Consider the following 17,572-nt stretch of genomic DNA (forward strand, 5'->3'; position numbering starts at 1 on the left):
TGGAATACTGGAATTTATATTCCTTACTTTCCCCTGGGACGAATATACCTAACAGGGATCGGAAACGCCTTTGTTCTTCGCGCTCACGCTGTGACATCCCGTTCTCGGCGTGATTTGGAAGAGCGCCCGAGAGTTCGCCTGTGGAGCAGACGATCGGGTCACGATTTGTTTATAAGTGAGTTGCTGTGTCTCAGTGTTCTACGTCGGTCGTCAATTTTACGACAAAAAAGGTAATTATATCTCATTTTGTTCACAATTGTTTCACCAAATGACATATTTCGTATGCTATAAATAGACTGATCGCACTTGAAAGGTTCCAGAATGGTAAAAATCCGCGAAATCGTAGCTGTGTAAGTCCGGCAAATTCGAACATAAACATCATGGCGTTAAAAATAGAATTCGATCTTCTTGAAGTTCGTGTGTAAATTTTTTATCACAAATCATACGATCAAAAGTGTCTAATTTCAATAGAATCTGTTATTGCAACCGTTAATAACAGTGTCAAGTGGGATTGAATACATGTTTTTGTGTATTTTCGTGACAACAAGGTCTCCAAATACGAAAAATTAGATCGTTTGAAAAACGATGCTGAAGTTATTTTCGTATTCGTTTTCGTATTCGTTTTCGTTTTCGTATTCGTATTCGTATTGGAGTCACTGACAAAATTTTTTTATTTTTAGTCCAAATTTCGTAAGTTTTATATAAAAGTGCTGTCTTTACAGAACTTTAAGTGTTTTATGACAATATATCAATACTTCAATATTTGAGAATGTAAGTTGAAAAAGATCCAATCTTTTTAGGCCCTAGACTGAAAGATATCGTTGATATCATTAGAGGAGAGATTTTAAAAACAAACGGCCAGTACACAGGCGCTCCTTAGCTGGGTAGTCTGCTAAATAGATCGATTTTCGGCTCGATCTATCGATCCCGTAGTCGATATTCCCGCCATTGTAATCTAAATACTCACTAGGTTACAGTGGCGGGCATATCGACCACGGGATCGATAGATCGAGCCGAAAACCGATCTATTTAGCAGACTACAAAGCTAAGGAGCGCCTGTGGGACAGTAGTCTTTGGAGGAAAGATTTTTTAAACAAACATCATTTTCGTATTCGTTTTCGTATTCGTTTTCGTATTAACTTCTATCACAACAACCAACTTCAACATTCTGTTGACATCATTTATAGTATCGATAATGGAAATTTAGCTGACACTCCCAAATTGACGAGTTGTAAAGGTAATTTTCTTGTTTTAAACTGATATCTCTGTGAAAGTGATTGTCATAACGACAGTAAAAATGCAGGGCTCAACGTTAACATTTTCAGTTGATCGCATACCTCTAGTTGAAATTTTAGGGGCAAACCTTGGACCTTGAAAATATTAGAGGCTTTTGTATTGTCACGAAAACCTTAAAAATTACATATATGACATGCTATATTTAGACTGCTGTCGCAAAGAAAATATCATCTCATATGATGTGGGAAAGCGTCATAAAAGAAAACGAGATGAATAAAATGGTATCATAGGCCTATGTCCCGATCGGTACATTTGTTTCCCTAATAAAGATTAAATTAATGTGTGAGATGTTGTCAGAGTCTTTATTTGAGTACGGCCCATCTCTTTTTCTTTCCTTGCGTTTGCGTCAACTGTCATTGCAAGAACATGTTGATCAACTTGCGTTATGATAAGATACATCAGAATGCATGGAAATTGATTTGTATCGCGAAATATCGAGAAATACCTGTATTCTATGATATATAGACTTCAGCTCGTCTAGTAGCTGTCGCGACTGGCTCGATCGGTTTCCGTCATTTGTTACTGTGCGATCCACTGAGTTTTAGTGTTACGTAGTTTGCCCCGCTCTACTCCGTTGTGCAGGTCACTCCAAAAACTTTCAGCAGTGCTATTTTGGGGGACCAATTATGCCGCTAGCCGTAGAGAGCTACTTTTTTCAACAAAAACTCTGAATAGCAATGCAGACTATCAACGTTCGATAGATATTTTGTAGGCAAAAAAACTAAACTCAAATGTATATGCACATTACATGTAAATCCCAGTGTTTGTCGATCGCCGGGGTCGAACGCTAAGATACGTCTGTTCTTTTTTTGCATCCATGGTCTGTTCTACACAATTGCAGTCGCTACCCGGCAGATTTGCCATGATATTTCATTAAAGTTGCTTGCTATTTAGATCTAGCTGAAAACGAAAACAGGCTGATCTAGTCCAAGCTTGAAGAAATCGATGCTTTGATACGGTTGCTTTGATCTGCTTTCCAAAGGACGATTTCCGGAAGTGGTCTAGCCGGTCACATGCCACTAACGCGAATATTCATTACGCACGTGAACGCATGAAACATGTTGCATTCACTGGTTGATGGACTTGTTTTCCCTTGTCAGCTATATTTTGATGACATTTTATGCTGGGATTATGATTGGTTCAATTGAAAGTGATGTGACAGCACTAAAACTGCTTCTGATACTTGATTGGATTGTAGTAAAATTTGTCATTAAATTCATGGAATATTTTGACAGATCATTCAAGATAACTGTGTAGTGGAGAGAACGCGCTCAAATCTATGAGTAACTCCGCTCAACGGCTATGCTTATTCAATGCGTATTTTGGGGTCGCGGCCTTTCGGGACAATGCTTCGTGAACACTGAGCGAATAAATGTTGAATTTGATCAGGTATGGAGAATTGTCTTGAAAAAATTTCAGTCGCAATCTCATAAAATTTGGTCGCCTATGCGACTGAAAATGGTCGCTACTTTGAGCCCTGATTGAATGTAATACATGAATTATCGGTCGGTCCGGTTTTATGTTATTATTGCTCACATCTTTACTCTGAAAGATAAACTACGTATTGTGATTGATTTCTGTTACTTTCTCCCCTGTAGCAGCACGTACTTGTTGTAACTTGCAATTTTGTAATTTTTGCCTTACCGCACTCCCTGAGTGTGTTGTTGAGCGATAGAGTTTTGTAAAGTATTGTATTGTATTTCAGGTCTACGTAGAGCCATATCAAAATCAAGTAAAATACTTGAAATACAAATTGTAAATGGATATGATTATTCTAAAGTGAGTCCAAAAGGATGACCGGATATAACAATTTTCACATTTTTTATTTAGATGGTTGTCCTGGACAAGTCCCCCGTTCATCATAGCTTTCAACAGTCATCCGTTTTGCGGCGCCTCACAAAAATCTGCCCTCCCCGCAAAATAATGGTACAGTCCGGGACAGCTCCTTTGCACAACAACTGCCTTCCTATCGCATCGTCCGATCTCACGAGTCCCATTACTTGGCACTAACTACCTGATTTCAGGGTGCATCCATCTGGCCAGCTGCCCGGTCAAGAGACATTGGCAAGCGAAGATGCTGCCTTACCAGATCCCAACCGATTTTAAGTAATTTTTTTCAAATAAAATGAGGTAAACAAAATTCTTTAAAATCTAAAAATGCAAATTTATGTAAATTTAACAAAATTTGGCAGATGAAATTACGAATCAAATTGTCACAATATTTAAACCTCAGTAAACATCGTATATTGCACGTTTCATACCTGAAACCTGGACTAAAAATACCAATTTCTGTCAGTGACTCCAATACGAATACGAATACGAAAACGAATACGAAAACGAATACGAAAATAACTTCAGCATCGTCAGGTTTAGAAATGTGTATCGAGATTGTTCGTGACCCTCGGCAATGCTCGTTTTATTTTTATCTGCTTTTAAATTTCCACCTTTAACTTCAAATTTTTGTTTTGAGCCTGTAAACAAAATAATTTTGAATCGGTGAGTGGCAAACAATATCGAGACCCACAAAAATTCGATTCTGTTCATGTTAGGTAGTGCAAATAGGCCAAACTTATTTCTACAGATTTGATAAAATATTGGACCTGTTGTGCTATGTAGTGAAAATTATTGCAGAATTTCCTTAAATATGTCTAAAGAAATATGAGACTTACGGGCCTTTTGTTATTATTTTTTTTGGCGTCATTTTATACGGACAAATTTAGTACCAAAATGTTGGGCTAGCTACCCTGGATTGCAAGAAAACATTGATTTTCTTGAAAAAACGGTGTACTTTTTGTTGTGCCATCTGCAAGAAATTCCTCATTAAATCCCTAAAATCTCACCAAAAAATGCATTTCACAGGATTTTTACTATAATTTGGTAAAAATATATGTTACAGGGACAATTATTATATGAAAATGTAGGTTTGGTCATGTACCATTGCATGAAAGTATTTTTTTCCCTGTGTAATTTGTGTACTGTTTGGTAGGTTGAATGTCAAAAATGGCACTTTCAATCCTTACATTCCACTCTGAAAGTCTGCTGACAACTAGACAAAAGAGCATTTTTATAATAATTTGGTCAAAAATCATGCTATATGAGTACATTATGCACCATGATGCAGGTTTTGTTGTGTGTGATTGCAAGAAAGTGTCATTTTCTTTGTAAAACTTATGTGTACTTTGGTAAGGTGGATGTTAGAATGAAATCACAATTTCACTAAGAAAATCTGTAGGTAACATAATGTCACAGCATTTTTCTTATTATTTTGTCAAAAATTGTATCAGGAGAGAAAATTATGCACCAAATTGTAGGTTTTGTTATGCTTGATTGCAAGAAAGTGTTGCTTTTTGTGTAAAAATGGTGTACAATTTTGTTAGCTAGGATTCTGAATAGCATCATAGTTCCATAAAGAAAAACTGTTGACACCATAATACTACAACATTTTTCTTTAAACTTTGTCAAAAACTGTGCCATATGGGCCAGTTTATGTGCCTAAATGGAGGTTTTGTTATGCTTGATTGCAGGAAAGTATTGTTTTCTTTGTAAAAGTAATGTGCACTTTGGTAAAGTGGATGTCAGAATGGAATCACAATTCCACCAAGGAGATCTGTTGATGACATAGTATTTCAGCATTTTTCTTATTATTTTGTCAAAAATTGTGCTAGGAGAGCAAATTGTGCACCAAATTGCAGGTTTTGTTATGTTTTATTGCAAAAAAGTATTGGTATCTAACTTAGAATTGGTATAAAATTTCTGTAATGAGGGTATGTCAGCATTATCTTACCCGTTACACAAGTGACATTTTCAGTATGTTGTTCCTGAGCACAATTTATGTGTTTAATCAATATCATGTTAGGAGCCCCAAAATAAGATGCATTGTGTGTTATTTGACCCTAGAAAACATGTTGACCCTTGACTTTTTAGCATTTTCAAAAAATTTGATGCAAATTTTCTTATAATTTTGTTTCATTTTAGCATTTTGGGGATTGTTAGGGTTAGCTTGCTTTGTACTAGAGACATTAATAGTACATTGTCTTGTTTATGTTGAAGCTATTTCATCATAGAATGCTGGGTTGTTTCCCAAGTTAGCAAAACTGTACAGCCAAGGCATGGGATCAGATTCTAACACAGATGGTAAGTGAGTAATTATAGTTCTCAGCATTTACTTTTCTGTAGAACTGACCCTTTTCAATAATACAAGCAAATTGGTCCATGAAATATGCATGCTGAAGTTCATATTTCTTGCAGAATCATGAATGTGTGCAACATGTTTCAATCTGTATTTTCCTATTTCTTTAAGCCATTAAGTACAAAAGTTGGAACATTTTTACATGTTGAAGTTCCAAAGAATGATGCCACCCAAGTAATAAAGATCAAATTTATGTTTTATTTGATAAGTACCAAGCTACTGGCAGAAAACATGTACCTTTACAGAAGTCTGTTCAACCTAATGCTCCACCATATGAAAAATAGCACAAGAGGGTTTCTCCATACAAATGACCTAATTGTCAATATACTCTTAAAAGGGGAAATTTTAATCACAAGAAATAGAATCTGGAGATAGTTTGCATTAGTGTTTGAATTGATAGTGAGCTTTTGTAAGCAATGCTCCTGTCTACCTTAATGGTTTGATCATATTTGCAGAGTTCTAAATGCAAGATTACATGTGTATGTGAATGAAGCTTATCCAAAGGTCTTTATATACAGTGATTTTCAATGCAATAACTGTCTATGAATAGTATGATCCACCCCTTCAAGTCAGCAACACAAATTAATAGTTCCAATAAGCTCTGTCTTTTTTATACCGGAGTTCATCCTTTAACTGTGAAGTGGATTTTCAGTGCCCATGATTGATTGTGAAGTTGTAAAAGGAAAATTTTCTCAGCATTGTGATTATGCCTTACCCATCTTGTATGTAACTTTACACTGAAACATTCTTTAAACTTGGTTTGATTCTTCTTCCAGGTTAACCCCAACTGGGTGGTTGGCTGATTGCATTTGTGACAGGCAGGGCAGAACTGATGTTACACTACCAATTTTAATTGTGAGTATTTGCATATATTGTCAGCAATATTGTAATCTAAAATTTACTGTACAGAATGTTGCAGTGTTTTCCCATAGTGTAGCAAGGAAGCTGTGGCTCAGAAAAAAGGTTGAAGTGACAAACTCTCGGGTCAATACTGGTCCTTTTTTTGTCTTGTCCCTGTTCAGTAAAAATGGTATTTACCGGTAATATTTCCAGGTGGTACTAACTCTATTATATCAGTTTTACTTTATGTTTGTGAGCTTCAGATATTTTTTTCTATTGCTGGCATACATATGGGCCTGTATTAGTAAATTGGTCCAGCTGTAATGTAGAATAGTTTTAAATTAAAGGCCAGCAGATCTTATGATGATTATGTGCTAGTTTGAGTTGTCTTTCTGATTGATGTTAACAGAAATCCTAAACATCAGCAGACCCAGTTACAGGACAACAAAGGTGGTGTGGGAACTCATCACACTGTATCAGGTAAAGACTTGATTTTTTAGTCCCCACGGACACCGTCTGGGGGGGACTTATAGGTTTGGTCATGTCCGTGCGTGCCTGCGTGCGTGCGTCCGTCCGTCCGTTCACGCAGATATCTCAGAGTGACATGCCCTGGTCAATTTCTTTCAAACTTTGCACAAGGATAGTACCCTACCCCATACAGATGCACGTCAATTTGTTTCACAATGCGATCAAATTTGGCCGTGTTAGAGGACTTTTTAGTTTTCACCTCCATAGACTCCCATGTATAAGACAGTCTCCATAGACTCCCATGTATAAGGCAGTCCATAGACTCCCATGTATAAGGCAGTCCATAGACTCCCATGTATAAGGCCAAGAAAAATAAAAATTTAGTTTCTCATTCGTATTCATATTGCAAAAAGGATGCAGTGACACAGTTTTTGGTCCCCACGGATGAAGTCCAGGGGGCTTATAGATTGGGTCATGTCCGTCCGTGAGTCTATCCGTGAGTCCATCCGTTCACGCAGATATCTCAGATATTTTGACAAAATGTCACTTGACCTTGGTGACCTTTGACCTCAAATATATATATATCTCCATAAGTCGGTAACCACAAATGCTACATCCTTCATATATGGTATGATGGGACAGCTTATGACGCCACATATTGTACCTCATTAATTATGCGCATATCTTATTTTGAGCGAGCCAATAGAGCTAGAGGTCTGATTTTTGGTATATATGGATAACTTAGCAATACAATTTTTTTGACAAAATGTCATGAGACCTCGATGACCTTTGACCTAAAATATACATATTTGTCCATAACTCAGTAACCACAAGTGCTACTACCTTCATGTATGGTATGATGGGACACCTTATGACGCCACATATTGTACCTCATTAATTATGTGCATATCTAATTTTGAGAGAGCCAATAGAGCTAGAGGTCTGATTTTTGGTATATAGGGATAACTTAGCACTACAATTTTTTTGACAAAATGTCATGTGACCTCGATGACCTTTGACCTAAAATATACATATTTGTCCATAACTCAGTAACCACAAGTGGTACACCCTTCATATATGGTATGATGGGAGACCTTATGATGCTTCATACTGTACCTCATTAATTATGCGTATATCTAATTCTGAGCAAACCCATAGAGCTGGATGTCTGATTTTTGGTATATAGGGATAACTATGGGATAGAAATTGTTTGACCAAATGTCATGTGCCCTCGATGACCTTTGACCTGAAATATACGTCTATGTCGATAAATACGTAACCACAAGTGCTATGTCCTTTATATTTAGTAGGATGGGAGACCTTATGACAACACACGCTTTACCTCATTAAGGTAAAGGGCGACGAATTCGGACGCGCACATGCTTTAGAACGTTTCTGCGCAGATTTAACTCCAGCCTGTCGCAAATGGGTTACTTTGTAGCGCATGTATTTAACATCACCTGTCATTGTTGAAATTGCGCTTTTACCTAATTTTTTGACCCAGTCTCTTAGAAATACATGTGACCTATATCCTTGTCATATTTTGACCCCCTAGGAAGCTGGTTTTTATTCAATATGAGCGAAAAATTAACATTTCTCTCCCATTTACATGGCGCATATTACCCATTCACCTGGAGATATTGTAAAAAGTAGCGTGGTGACACCCTTTTATTAAAAGTGTAAACTAAATGGTATTAGGTCAGGATTTTATTCCCCAAGTTTGGTCAAAATGACACCATTCAAAGGGACAGGAACAAAGTTCGAAAATCATGTAGTGATATAATTTCAAGATCGTCATTTTGTAATCGATACTTATGTAAAAATTTCTTTACAAACATCATAAAAACTATACATTCGATAGATATGGATCTTAAGTCTTGGTATTTATTAAAATTAACTCATTTGCTAAGCTTTTTATAATTGCTTTCTTTAGTTTAAGTGAATTATATCATTTTTATTTATTTCTAACGACGCCATTTTAACGTCCGTTTCCATGGAAATGAGCGTGGTGACCCCCCTTTTTTATTTTATTTTTGCACTTGCGCAACTTCCAAGAATATTTGTGCAAAGTTTCAAGAAAATGACACCACAACTTAATTTTGACGTAATTCGCAGTACTTCACCTTAATTCAGCACACATCTAATTCTGGGCAAGGGAATAGAGCTAGAGGTCTGATTTTTGGCATATAGGGATTAATTAGCAATACAATTTTTTTTCAAAATGTCACGTGACCTTATGACCTTTGACCTTGATTATACATATATATGCATAACTCAGTAACCACAAGTTCTATACCCTCCAATTCTGATAGGATATTAGACCTTAAGATGTCACATCTTGTACCTCATTATTATGCGCATATACATGTATTTCTTGGCTGGCCAATACAGCTAGAGGTCTGATCTTTTTTCCCGATTTAGATCCATAACTTAGACATGCCTCATGTGTTTCAAATTGGGAACAACGACATAGACCTATGTGCCCATAGATCTCAACATATACACTCCAGTGATACTTCTTAATGACCACATTTCCCCGCCCCATCAAGACTAATACTCCTATTACAAGTGGGGACTATGTCATTGTCAATGACTTGTTCTTTTTGCCACCACAGTGTCTGATGGGGTTTCCTAAGGCTAATACTATCATGAAAAAAAGTTGCGTCATGGGTATCACATACCGTATATGGCCTGTAAAAATACTAAACATATAGCAAATGTTACACTTCATTCACTCATGATTTATTTTGGAATATAAGTTTACTTTTCATTGTGGATGTACAATACCAACCTAGTATGTATTTGTACACTGATAAATTCGTTTAATTTGGTTTGACTCTGATTACAGGTTCTCCACCTGGGCTGGTGGTTTATTGAGTGACAGGTGTGGAGGCTTGGTGTTACAATATCAATGTTAATTGTGAGTATCTGCTTCATATTTGTGAGTGAAGAATTATGTAATTCAGGTGTGTTTTGATGTAAGGATTTTGAACTCTGAAAAAAGATGTTTTAGTGACCACTTCATCTGCCCTAAGAATTAATGTCCATGTTTTCCCAAAATATCATACTGTTTCACAAAACTTTTCAGATATTCTCTTGCGGTCATAACATACATGTAAACACAACAGTTACTGTTTGGGCCTGTATCCCGTACCAGTAAGTTTGGTCAAACTGCACCATTTATTTTGGAAGAGTGGAACTGCAGGCCAGCAGATCTTAGGATGATTATTTTACATTTGTTGATAATGATTAAGAGTGCAGTGCATCTGTATTACCGAAACATTCTTTTAATTTGGTTTGATTCTGAATACAGGTTCACATGATTTTCAGGTTCACATGATATTCTGGAATTTTCTTTTAATTTGGTTTGATTCTGATTACAGGTTCACCAACTGGTTGGTCAAGTGACAGGCAGGGCAGAACTGATGTTACAGTATCAGTTTTAAGTGTGAGTATTTACATCACATATGTGATTTAAAAATTGGCCTACTCTGGCAAAAAAGTATGCACACCCACAACTGCAGTATGGGCAGTGAAAAGTCATGTGATCATGATATAAACAAAAAACACATGCACAAACATGTATAGTAGTACATGTATGTCTGTGTGTGTCATTGCATGTGGGTTGGTTTGTACCGCTGTCAATATGAATTCCCGGCTAGGCCTACATATATGTATTGTGCACAATGTTTGAAGAGTTAAACTAAAGGACAGCCGTATCATTCTGATTAAGGTAAACACGTCTTAGGGACTACAGATATTTGTACTTTTAAACTTTTCCATTTCTTTCTGATCTACCGCTTGTTGGGTTTCATTTTGAAGCTCTTTGAGAAGGAAAAACTTTCACCGTCACAGTTTTTTTGAAAATTTGAAAAATTTATTTTTTGGTATAGAGTTAACACAGGGATGGCAGCCATCTTGAATTTTAAATATCGGTACAGCTTGGGAAATTTGTCTCTGTACGAAGTATCGAAACGTGCATGGTGACCCCAATTTTTATTCTTAATGTTGAAAGTCAATGGTTGAAAGATTCCTTGAGGAAAATTTGAGTGAAATTTTAAGTCTTTTACATTTGAGGTGCATTATAGTACCTTAATGTTAACAGATTTCCAAAAATACAGTGCATATGTCTCACATGGGCATGTCAACTTGTATCATGATACAATTCAATATGGCTACCAGTCACACATTTGTATGTGTAATCCCACATTTCATGTGCGTCATATTGACTTCATTAATTTCCAATATCAAAAGCAGGGTTTATGTCATCAGCAATGAATTATACTGTTTAACATAAATATGTGGCTGCACTGTATTTACAAATTGTAAAAATATTTTAAACTGTTTCAAATATAATTAATTTCTAGATGAATCTTTTTTTTTTAATTTAGAATATTACCTGAGATCTGTTAATGCAACATTACTCTGAAGTTAACATAGACTTGACAAGATGGAAAAGTCATGTAAGTAGACAATTTATATATATGTGCACGACGCACATCCAAGTGAAATCAAATACTGCTGTACACAGGCTTTATACTGTATTTCCTCGGATCACGGCCCATACGCAGGTAAATGCCCATCCCTAGGTTTAACATTATGACCTTGTTTCCCATTATTTACGTAAGGAACAGACCTTTAGATCTTGGGAGGGGGAGTGGTCAAAATCAGAATTGGAATATTTTTTTACAATTATAATTTTTTTTTCCAGGAGAGTTATGATGTGCTATTTGTGTCAGATTTACAATTTTTATGCATTTATTTTATTTATTTTTTTATTTCGCAAACTAATCTGAAGATTTTTTGTTTCATAACTTTTTGCTTTGAAATTTTTTTGTCTGTATTTGACCATCCCCTCCCATGATCTAATAGTCCATCCCTAACTGCAATATTTGGCTGATCCGCGATCCTCTTTAGCTTGCGGGGAAGTCCCACCCAAATATGCAAATTAAACTAGGGTGTTTTCAAAATTTCACCGGTGGTTACTCTGTTAACCGCCCCTTCCTTTTGTTTGTGTTGATTCCTTTGTTCTGCACTGTGGGCGGTGACCCGGGTAAATATGGTGCATCTGATCAGCTGCCTTACTAAAAACCAACTAGAACTTTGCTATTCAAGACCGCGGAGTGACGTCAGTATGTGAAACGCATATGAGCAAGGTGAATGAGAGATCAGACGATACAGAAGAGCGAATGATACAGAAATTGTGTGGAAAAAAGCAGAACTAAAAGTTATGTCATTTATGTATATTGAAACCTTGAATATTGTTTTGGTGGTTTAAAAATCCGAACTTCAATTATTTGTTTTCATGGCGCTGACGCAAAAAGATGTAAGAAACTGCAAGTACCCAGATGACCCGTGGTTGAGAATAATTACCATTTACAACTAGTACCTAATAATTTGACCACAGAATTAGCCTAAGGTATTCACCAGCTGAGGAATCACCAAATTATTCATGATAGAAACTTCCAACATCAATCATCTAAAAGTAATTGTGTTGCTAACAAACACTTTGACTTTTTTGGACATTTTCAGTGTGTCAGCCAAGGAAAAAACGAAGGAAGTCTGTTGCGCAGAAACGAAAGTACCACTACAAGAAGCCTATAAATGAAAGTATAGACCATGTCAGGTTTGTATATATATCAACCATTGTTATGTTATTTCTGATATCTGGGAAGCAATTTGTAGAGCTCATTGCCATGTCATAAGAGTGTGCAATTAGGAAGCAGATGTGACTAAGGGTCCACTACCCCTGACCCTTGAAATTTGTTGTCCTCAAAATATCTTCCTATTTTCTCTGATTTTCTTTGTAACACTCACTTTAAGGTGAGATATAGTCTTTCACTGCATTACAAAGCCATTCCTTTGTGAAAGATTGGACAAGTAAATTCAAATTTTAATGATCATTTGATTTCACACCATATTCTAGAACTTGTAATCTAACATGTCACAATGGAAAGCATTCAATCCTATATGCATTACTTTGGACTACTTTATTGTGTCTCAGTGAAAAACTTTTGTTCCATCTGTGTAACAAAGTTACCATTCTTTATCTGTAGCGTTGCTGATTCTCAATTGTCTTCAATGCCTGACTTGAAAACAGATTTTGAATCAGAAGTGTGTACTAACCAGCATGTTGTTAATCCAAACAAACAAACAAGGTAAGTATTCACTTTTCAGTCCTGTTTCATGCCAGAGTTCACAATCAGGCTTTGTACACCCCTGGATATTCATGGAAACTGTTGGAATTTCTAACCATTGACCTTGTGAATGTCACTGACACAACATGCTGTGTATTTCCTGTAAGCTTGAACCTGATGTAAACCAAACAAAGATGTTGTAATGCCGCAAACTGTCTACTTGGACAGCGCCGCTCATGATTTCAAGCATTAGTTTCATAATAACTTAATATTATTGAAAATATCAGCTGCATATGGTGCAAGATAAGCTGTTTTTTCCTTATAAAATGATATAAAGTTTTCTTTTTTTCCTGACATTTGTATATTTATACATCAGCTACCATTTTTTTCTATCTTAAAATATATTTGTAGGAAAAGAAGGTATAAGAAAATAGCATCATACAGAAAATACCACTACAGTCACAGCAAGGCATCATCATCATCATTGAATAAGCCATGCAATCAAGATTTTACAGCCCCTGACTCCATTGTTGATGTTCTTGCAGAGCCACAGAAATCACAATGTGAAATATCCTCCACAGATAGTACAGTTGGTGATACATGTTGTAGTGTATTGGATAATCAATTGTGGGTGACTGATTTTCTGAGTGAGTCAACTGAGTATGAGAACAAATTAATTAAGACAGAGGAAACTGATACTGAAGGTCATAGTGCAAATCAATTCATAGTGATTTTAGATAAGCCATATGTGTATGATCCTGCAATTGATATTGATGAATTATTTTCAGTAATCTTTGTAATGATGTAAAGCAATGTGATGATTTGTTTGGATTTACAATGCTTGAGGCGGTCTCAGAAAGTAACTGTAATCTTACACTTGTTTCCCATTATACAGGTTCAGAGTTTCCAATTGTAAAGATGTCTCTGAAAATAGATAGTGATTTCATCCCTTCATTGTCTGTTCATAGACTAAAAGTTGATGTAGATCATGAATTCTGGAAAGGATTGCCTCATAAAGTCAGAACATTGAGTGACCTAATTGCAATTTTAATCAAAATCAGGAAGTACAATGTTTGTGAAGGTAATCCTGATAAAGACTTTGCAGACATGTTTTCTTCAAGTAACAAACAATTAGCATATAGAGAGTATGGTTTTAGTACTGCTCATATATCTACAATTAGAACATTCTCATGTTCCCTTTTGTGTACTGGGCAAAGGTGCCAAGAATGTATCAAGTATCGCGGGGCTCTGCGTAAGCGTCGATCTGAAAAATCCAGGCAAAGTGAGATTAACACTGATAGCCTGCTGTCATCAAGAAAAACACATTCAAATATGTCCAGAGATGAGCTATGTGAAAAACTTGGTCAGTATAAATGTCATGTGAAATCACTTGACCATAAAATTCAGACTTTGACGAATGATATTCAGAAATCAATTGATGTGAATGGCCACATCCTGTCTGGAAAGGGAAATGATGACATGTTGTCCATGATTGAAATGTGCCAGAGTAAAATTGAGGAGAGTTGGCCAGATCCTCATAGTTTTCAGAGGTTGTTCTGGGAAGAACAGATCAAATTTAATAAATTGCATAATAAAAAATCCATGCGATGGCATCCAATGATGATACGTTGGTGTCTCTATATCCAGTCTAGATCAGCAAAGGCATATGATTATTTAAGGGATTCTGGCTTTATCAAACTGCCATCAGAGAGAACACTGTATGATTATTCTCACTTTATGAAAAGTGCAACAGGTTTCCAAGTTGATGCAACTAAAATGTTAGTGAAGAAGCTCATAAACGTAACATGTATTGTGAGGAGAAACCTTGGAATAATTATGTCGGTATACTTCAGGATGAGGTAAAGGTTAAAGAAGATCTTGTTTATGATCACCATACAGGTGAACTGATAGGATTCATTGATCTAGATAAAACTGGTAATGACTTGGTTAATCTACATAATGTATTGTATGGAGAGGGTGAAAATAACCAAAATCAGCATCTGGCCAAATTTGTGCTTTTGATTATGGTGCGTGGTGTAGGAAGTGATCTAAAATATCCACTTGCAGCATTTGCTACTGATGGTATCACTAGTGATCTTTTGTATCCAATACTTTGGAGAGCTGTAGAGATTATTGAGTTGAGTGCTTCTCTTAAGGTATTATTTATTACATGTGATGGTGCGTCTCCAAACAGGAAATTTTTTAATTTGCACAGACAACTGGAAATGAAATTGTATATTCTACTGATAACATTTACTCTGAAGATAGAAGGAAATTGTATTTTATTTCCGATGTGCCACATCTACTCAAAACCACCCGCAACTGTTTTGCAAATTCTTATTCCCATAAGATGTCTAGACGTTTGTGGAAAAACGGACGGGACATTAGCTGGATGCATATTGTCAACTTGTACAGAGATTATTGCGAAAATAATTTGTATACGGTATGTCCAAAGCTTAAAAGAGCACACATAGATCTGACTGCTTACAGTCAAATGAATGTAAGTCTTGCCGCTCAGGTAATGAGTTCAACAGTTGCCAATGCATTGGAGATGCTCTATGATGATCAAATGCAAGAAACTGTTCAGTTTATCAGGCACATGAATAAATTCTTTGATTGTTTAAACACAAAGAATTGCTATGAGGGTGTGAATAAAAGAAATGTAAACTTATATCCATACACTGATGCAGATGATGTCAGATTGAACTATTTGTTAAATGAGTTTCTTGATTATTTCAATGAATGGCAACAATCAGTAAATGAAAGGCCAGGTGAGTTCTCTCAAAATGACCGTAACAAGATGATGTTGTCTCATCAGACACTTTCTGGTCTAAAGATTACAGTAAAGTCAATTGTAGAGAGTGTAAAATATCTCCTTGGTCTTGGTATGCCATTTGTATTGACATCAGTTTTTAACCAGGATCCTATCGAACAGCATTTTGGTCACTATAGACATAAGGGTGGGTCATGTGCAAATCCAACAGTATTTGATGTAAGGCACACACTGAACAAACTCAGAGTTGTTGGTGCTTCAGCTCTGGTACCGAAAAGAGGGAACACGCAGGGTGGAGGGCACAATCGAATAGATGATACGCCATTAAGAAGGCGTTCTGTAAATAAGTAACTGTTATTGTGTGATACATTGATACTTGTAGTGTTGAGAGTCAAACCATATGGGCCACTCTGACATGTGTGATATTGTATTAATTACGACAGTTTAACAGTCACAAGTGCAACTATCTACAGTGTACAGTCACAGGCCCTCCACCTAGGGAGAGATGTGATTTGAGTCATTAAAATTATTTTAACTGTTCTCATCCTCAACTTAAATTTCCCATCATGCACCTTTAAAACATGTCATGTGACCTCAGTAGAAGACAGCATTATAAAAGGCATGCAGGAGTGCCCTACCAATATGATGCCACAATGCCTTTAAGTATTAATCTGTCTGTAGGCCTGGTCAATGTCCATCTGTCAACATATTTTTTAACGTTTTATCACACTATAAAAAGCTGTTGCTGCAAATTTCATACAAATATTAGGTTTGCCTGTTGACCTACTGTGACAAATTTCAGTTTATGTTATTGATGCAGACCTTGTCCTAGATTGTATTGGTAAATAAGGAAAGAAATTTTTTTGTACGCAATAGTTCTGTTCAAATAAGTACATTTATATATAAAGTTTTTTATTTTAAGTAAAAATTTAAAAATAATGCGAAAAGTTGTAGCCTGTTTGTCTTTAAAGAGCACAATCTCAGTGTTCCAACAAACTTTTCACTGTTATCAGGTTATGTCTGTGCAAGTTTGTTGCTCACAAAGATACCATATGTAGGTTATATATCCAACTACTTATGCAAGAGTATCATAACGACAAAAAAAATTTTTCATATGGTATATGATTTATTACCTGATGAGATACAGAAAACTGCATATTCAGATAGGATACATTCAGTGTATAAATGAATTGTATTGAAAAGTAACATTAAAATGTTTATACTTATAACAAATATTACTTTTATCTACACTACTATTTTATCAGAAAAGGTACACCTGGACATATTTGTGTATAAAATATTTGTATTATACTCAAAGAGAATTCATTTGATTTATTGAGTGTATGTACAAGCTGTATTTTCACTAAGAATCACATTGAATTGTAACATAAATATTGAAATTTTTAACAGGTTTTACATTCAAATCTTTTTATCACAAAAGATATAATGAGACTGATTGTCATAACTGTAAATTCACAACAGACAAAAATAACATTTTAATAAAATTAACTGTATTGACAAACTGATTGTAGTAATGTAGATTATCCACAGTCTTGCTTGCACTTGCTTTAAATTTTGGCTTCATTTATGGAATGATTTTTTGTACAAACTGTTGATTTTACATAATTATTGCACAATAACTGCTCTACCCTTCCTGTTATTTACATTGAATGTAAAACAAGTGAAGTAGAATGATGTACATTTGTATTTTTAAACTGGATAAAAATCTTCAAAGTTACTGGAAAAAATAATTATTCATATTTATTTGTATAAAACAATTATTGTAATTTATATAACAAAAACCATTATATATACCAGAGATTAAATACTGGATGTGACAATTGTTCATATCAATTTAATAAATATGTT

General features: G+C 35.6%; 1 protein-coding gene across 3 annotated transcripts; it reads left to right on the top strand.

The window, feature by feature from the left end:
- Positions 1-33: 33 nt before the first annotated feature.
- On the top strand, positions 34-17,225 carry LOC139123075 (uncharacterized). 3 transcript variants are annotated; one of them, XM_070689050.1, is made up of 10 exons: positions 34-230; positions 5,347-5,430; positions 6,262-6,340; positions 6,735-6,805; positions 9,642-9,713; positions 10,177-10,241; positions 11,185-11,256; positions 12,326-12,419; positions 12,850-12,951; positions 13,342-17,225. In XM_070689050.1, exons 7-10 carry the CDS (start codon positions 11,244-11,246, stop codon positions 13,736-13,738), a joined length of 606 nt encoding a protein of 201 aa, XP_070545151.1. In that variant the 5' UTR covers positions 34-230; positions 5,347-5,430; positions 6,262-6,340; positions 6,735-6,805; positions 9,642-9,713; positions 10,177-10,241; positions 11,185-11,243; the 3' UTR covers positions 13,739-17,225. The 3 variants fall into 3 exon arrangements, with proteins under 3 accessions (XP_070545151.1, XP_070545153.1, XP_070545152.1); XM_070689052.1 differs by having other exon boundaries at positions 101-230; positions 11,161-11,256; positions 13,342-16,795; XM_070689051.1 differs by lacking the exon at positions 34-230 and adding an exon at positions 3,316-3,426.
- Positions 17,226-17,572: the final 347 nt, after the last annotated feature.

Source organism: Ptychodera flava, chromosome 22 (genome assembly GCF_041260155.1).
Source record: "Ptychodera flava strain L36383 chromosome 22, AS_Pfla_20210202, whole genome shotgun sequence".
Lineage (NCBI taxonomy): Eukaryota > Metazoa > Hemichordata > Enteropneusta > Ptychoderidae > Ptychodera > Ptychodera flava.

Excerpts from the sequence above, each read along its gene's own strand:
- LOC139123075 (XM_070689050.1), top strand. Across the intron at positions 12,420-12,849 it reads GAAAGTATAGACCATGTCAG|CGTTGCTGATTCTCAATTGT; the intron begins GTTTGTATATAT and ends CTTTATCTGTAG. Across the intron at positions 12,952-13,341 it reads AATCCAAACAAACAAACAAG|GAAAAGAAGGTATAAGAAAA; the intron begins GTAAGTATTCAC and ends ATATATTTGTAG.